The 6,000-nt window shown below is 41.0% G+C and overlaps 1 protein-coding gene across 1 annotated transcript in view; it reads right to left on the reverse strand.

Annotated features, from left to right (window-relative positions):
* The window catches only part of TSEN15 (tRNA splicing endonuclease subunit 15), a 37,220-nt gene that overhangs the window by 22,031 nt on the left and 9,189 nt on the right, over positions 1 to 6,000 (reverse strand). The window contains exons 3-5 of the mRNA XM_029933359.1: positions 5,894 to 5,995; positions 3,186 to 3,267; positions 2,779 to 2,914 (exon numbers count right to left, since the gene is read on the reverse strand). Coding sequence (XP_029789219.1) covers positions 2,779 to 2,914; positions 3,186 to 3,267; positions 5,894 to 5,995 — 320 coding nt within the window. The remainder of the gene's footprint in view (positions 1 to 2,778; positions 2,915 to 3,185; positions 3,268 to 5,893; positions 5,996 to 6,000) is intronic.

A 6,000-nucleotide genomic window follows, 5' to 3' on the forward strand; every position in this document is an offset into this window, starting at 1 on the left:
TTTAAGGAATGAATTATTAAGTCTCTTAGGCATAGAAAGGCTTGGAAGTCATGCTAATGAAAACCAGAAAGTATTAGTGATCAAATGTGATACAAACTCTACCAACTATTTGTGACTCCCAAACACACAGAAAAATCTCACAATATAGGGCCTCTCAGAGAAGGGTGTAAAAAGCCTGATATATCAAAGTGCAATTTTTATAATGAATTGTACAAAGTCATACAAAAATATTAACAGAAATCTAAAAATTAGCTTAATACAGTTTTGTGGAATACAACAATGAAAATTACCAATTATAGTAGCTTTGATTTGGAAGGGATCTTACTTATTATCTACTGATAATCTAAATCCCTCAATAAAGGACAAAGAAACTGAAACCCAGGGAAATTAGGTATGTCACCAATCATCAAATGAAATATTAAGTGTCAGCGCCAAGACTGGAACCCAGGACTTAAGGCTTCAGTCCAGTGCTCTTTTTACTTCAATCATAATTAACTACTAAAGATGGGTATTCATCAAAGCCCTTCATGTTGGAATTTAAGGTGCTCTAACCTCTTCCATACTTATATACCGATCCAAATATAGCTGTTTTCATCTGTCCTTTCTTCCTGACCCCCAAGCTCAGAAGCTGGGATCCTCCTCCTTTAGCTCAATATTAATCTCATCTATTTTCTTGAATCCATCCCTCCCCATCTCTCAAGAATCTTGCTCTGTCAGGGGCACCTGGGTGGCTCAGTTGGTTAAGTGTCTGATTTCAGCTAAGGTCATGATCTCAGTTCTTGGGTTCCAGCCCCGTATTGGGCTCTGTGCTGACAGCTCAGAGCCTGGAGCCTGCTTTGGATTCTGTGTCTCCTTATCTCCGCCCCTCCCCATCTCACGCTCTGTCTCTCTCTCTCAAAAACAAACGTTTAAAAAAAACAAACACAAAAACAAAAAACCAAGAATCTTGCTCCATCAGTAATTACTTTTACTCCTCTATTTTCAGCCTTTCTGAGTGACAGTTTACAGGGCAGCTGGCTTCCCTCAGAACAAGAGAGAGAGAGAGAGAGAGCGCCCAAAATATAAGCCATAGTCTTTTGTAATGTCATCTGAGAAGTAACATCCAGTCTGTCTCATTTTATTTGTTACAAGTAAGTCAATAAGCACAGACCACACTCAAAGACAGGGAATGACACATGGGAGTGACTGACTCCTGGAGTATAAGAGCCAGGTTAGAGGCTGCCTGCTACAGCTCCTGAGGGAAAACAGCAGGGAAGGAAAACTTAATAACCAGCCAGGACTTCTTCTGAAGCAGGAATTACGAAAATGTGGCAGGGGCAAAAGCATAGATATACTGACTAATGGAGTCTAAAGAGAGCCCAGAAACAAGTCAACGCAGAGATGGGGCTTTGGAAAATGACAGAGGTGATGTCAGATAATGAGGAAAGAAGTGACTCCAAAAAATGCAAGTACAGAAAAATGATTATCCACATGAAAACAAAGTCCCTAACCTTCTCTCACACCTTTAAAAAAATAAACTTGAAAATATAGATGAATGTTTTAGACCTTCAGATAGGAAATATTTCTTAACCTAGACACAAAGACATTGATTATTAAAAATATATAAATGTGATTATACTCAAATTAAGAACTGTCATTAATCAAAAAATACCTGAAAATAGATTTAAAAGCTGGGAAACACAACCAAAAGGATTATGTCACAAATATAAAAGAATTCCTACAAGTCAATGAGACAACTACAAACAATCCAATAGGCAAAGGAAATGGACAAGAATTTCTTAAGAAAGGAAACAATAAATATATAAATTAATGTTCATTATCAGAAATCAAAAAAATGCAAATGCACACCACCATGAGATAAGTCATTCAACTGGCAAAAATTTTAAAGTCTACAATACTCAATGTCAGAGACAATCCTACTCCAAAAGATCTTGTTTACACTGCAGGTAGAAAGTAAACTGAGGCAACCCCTTTGGAAAATAGTTTGAAGTCACCCTCGAAAGTTGAACACTAGCAACACTCCATCGTCAGGAGGGTGGATGTGAAAACTATGGTACCATCACGTGATGGAATATAATACACATACACAACAAGGGGTGAATTTCAGCAGTATAATACAGAGTGCATAAAGTCAGCCTCAAAAGATTATATGCCCTTTATAAAGTTATAAAGATCTACAATTTAAAAATGCCCAATGAATATGGGTTTCAGGAGGAGTTACCTCAGGACAGTGGAAACAGGGAAGGAGGGGGACCCATATAAAGTTAGACATAAGTTACTGCCAGGAATCTAGTTTTGTTTGGGGAGGTTGATTTGAAGAATGTGCCAGGAAAGAAAGATATGTTTTCCAACTTTGTGAAACTACGATGTTTTAAAAAGGTCCCATGAACTGCATGATACTTTCTTTGATTTCAACTTACAGGTTAATCACACTCTTCCCCAACATCTAAAGCATATATGATCTGTATCATTACTATGGCACGTCTTTAAGTAGCTATGTTTCCACTGTAGTGGCCATGCCTCCTTACAAGAATGAAAACATTTTGTTTCCTTAAGGATAGTATTTCTAACATATACATTCCTTCTCTGAAAAAGTACCAACCATACAATAAGTGCTAAATCTTGTTAAATGTTCATATTTAACTCATTCCTCAAATAACCCAGAGTAAAGCTATGATCTCCCTACCCTAAATTCCTTTAAAAATATTTACTCCCTTGAATTTAATGTCTGCTGGTGAAAAGGAACCAACACGTTAAAGACCAAAATCAGCCGCCCACCTGTTATGGCTGAGGGACGCACTGATGGGTGTAGGCAGCACAGTCTGTACCCCTTCTCCTTCTACCTCGGTCCCAACAAGGCAGATGAGCTGCAGATCTGGTAAGCCCACACAATTGACTTCATGCCAACTTTTACCTGAAAGGACATTATTGAATGGACAATAATGTTAATCAAAAATGAAAGATAAAATTTTAAACGTCTACCTAATACTCCAATGAGCAAACATCACCCATAATATCTTCTCTTTATTTTCTAGTATTTTCTGTTACCCAGTAATCCCCCAAAGGAATGAAGAAATTACAAAACTGACAAAGTTAACAGCAAATGCATAAATGTCATATCCCAACCCAACTCCCCATCCCCCCATCACAGCCCCAACATCAAAACAATAAAACAAATAACTTACTCTCCATGAGGTCCAGGTAAACCAAGAATGCTATGTAAACTTGGCTGGCATCTCCTATATCTAATTCCATCATTTCTAAATACTGGAAATGAAAATGTAATTGTCAGAGAAGGGAGAATCTCTTAATATTTTATTTCACTTGATCAACTACTCATTACACATATATAAAAAAGTAGAAGACTTTCTTCTAGGTAGAGTGGGAGTTAGAAGGCAATTAATACCTGATCCCCATCTTTAAAAAAACCCCCGAAATTCTTAAGGCACACACATGCACACTTGCAATTGTTAGCCAAATAAGAACCCATGACAGTAGGTGATGAAAAACCAGTGTGTAGAATAAAACGTGACACAAGTCAGAGCTCTACTTGGGTGGATCAGTTGGCGTTTCATGGCAGAGGCAGATACAAGTTGGCCCCTGAAGAGCAGATATGACTTGGGGATATAGAGAAACCAGGATAACAGTGTGAATAATCACACACAGGTGGAAATAAGCCATATATACTCAAGGGCCTCTAAAGAAACCTTTCTGCCAAGAACAGAGACTTTTAAATTTTTTTTAAATGTTTATTTTGAGAGAAAGAGAGAGAGAGGCAGAGAGAGAGGGAGACAGAATCCCAAACAGGGTCCATTGTGTTAGAGCAGAGCCTGATGTGGGGCTTGAACTCATGAACCATGAGGTCATGACCTGAACCAAAATCAAGAGTCAGACGCTGAACCGACTAAGCCACCCAGGTGCCCTGAGACATTTTTTAAACAGGATTTCTGTTGCAGTATGTTTGTGGGAGCCACCTCCATGGTCTGTTTGCCCGTGAAGAAAGTCTGCTAAAATACCACTCCCACTTTGTTCAGACTTGCTGGTCAGTGCTGGGGGAACATTCTTCAGTGGGCTACCCCTGCAAGGGAAGCCTGAGGTTTTCCAATGATCCCAGTGAGTCAGTGAGTAAGCAGACCTAAAGCAGAGGCCAGGCATCGGCAGACTTGCATGGGTATAGACCTTCGGTCCTTCCTCTGACTAGCTTTGCTATAAGTATGTACAGATGCCGGAGACCAAGGGTTTTATTAGTTGTCCCCCTTACACCTCAGATGTGTTTGAAAATGACAATGAAAAGATGATTTGAGACCAGGTTGCAAGGGTCTTGACAGCCAAACTAAAAGTCTGAATTTTACCCATAAAGAAACACTGAAGATTTCTAAGCATGAGATCAAGATAATGAAATTGATGTTGCATGCTATATTTTTTATATATAATATAGTACTTACTACATGTCCAGTGCTTTACGTTAACTGATTTAATCCTGTAACAATCCTACAAAGTAAGTACTATTATAATCCCCATTTTACAGATGAGGAAACTGAGGAACAATGAGATTTGAAAACTTACCTGCAGACCGCCCCCCTCCAAAAATCACAAAGCTGGTGACATAACAGATTTTCAAAGTCAGGCAGTCTACTCAAAGTCTCAGACAGAGAACTCACTGGGTTCATGCTCCTTAATGGTGCTCTAGTTCTTTTTTTTTTTTAATATAATTTATTGTCAAGTTAGCTAACATACAGTGTGTACAGCAGGCTCTTGGTTTTGGAGGTGGATTCCCTGATTCATCGCTTACATACAACACCCAGTGCTCATCCCAACAAGCGTCCTCAGAGCCCATCACCCTTTTTCCCCTCTCCTCCATCCTCCCATCAACCCTCAGTTTGTCCTCTGTATCTAAGAGTCTCTTATGGTTTGTCTCCCTCTCTCTCTACTTGTATCTATTTTCCCCCCATGGTCTTCTGTTCAGTTTCTCAAGTTCCACATATGAGTCAAAATATACTATATCTCTTTTTATGGCACTGAGTAACATCTCCATGCTTGTTTTTCTCACCTTGACCAGAAATAAGGGGACAGAGGAGGAGGATAAATCAAGAAAGAGAACATGGGAAAGGGTGAATTCTCTTCGGACTTCTATCTTTGAAAATGTTTCTTTTCTGTTTTTAGATAATTATCTATGACATACTGCTCCCCAGCAGAAGACTGCAATGGTACTAAAGTCACTAGACCAGTCTCTGAGACTCCTACAAACCCATCTCCATTCACTGTCCATTCATTGGGACATTACTCGTCCAAGGCGGCAATCTGCCAAGCAGAAGCAAGGAACTCTATCTTCTTTGCTGCTTTACAAAAAAAAAAAAAAAGAAAACAAACAAACAAAAACAACCCAAAACAAAACAGAACAAAAACACCCACAATGTCGAGCAGTTCTGCTTTGGGGAAGAATGTATTCGAATTTTACAAGCCATTATAAAAATTAGGAATTCGCACTTCAGCAAAATCACAAGGCACGCTCAGGGCTCAAGGCTAAGTGCAAACGTGGCTGTCCCTAAACCTTTATCTTTCTATTCATCCAAGGCCCGCAGACTGTTTTTGCTGGAGTTGTTGGTTACTGCAAGGATTAAATGAGACCCTTCCCAGAAGGAGCCCTTTGTTAATATTGGGCTCTGCCCTGAGAGACGCCGGATTTAGGGTCCTGCCCTCGAATGAGTGTGTGTGTGGAGTGGGGGAGGGTGTTGGGGGTAGGTGTGGGGTGCCAGAGCCAGAGTTCAACTCGCGACAGTGTGCACGCGGGTCCCCCTCCGCGAGGTTCGCGCGGAGAGTCGAGGCCCGAAGGGGCGGCGCGGCCTTCCACCTGGGGTAGGGCCGGCGCCCTGCTCCTCTCAAGCCTTCTGACCTTAGGGTGGGTGCCCATCCAGGCGTCCTCCGGGGCCCACGAGTGGGCGCCGCCGCTGCCGCGGACGCCGCCCGGGGCCGGGCCGCTGCAGCCCGGCGTGGGCTCGG

This window comes from Suricata suricatta, chromosome 3 (genome assembly GCF_006229205.1).
Source record: "Suricata suricatta isolate VVHF042 chromosome 3, meerkat_22Aug2017_6uvM2_HiC, whole genome shotgun sequence".
Taxonomy (NCBI): Eukaryota; Metazoa; Chordata; class Mammalia; order Carnivora; family Herpestidae; genus Suricata; species Suricata suricatta.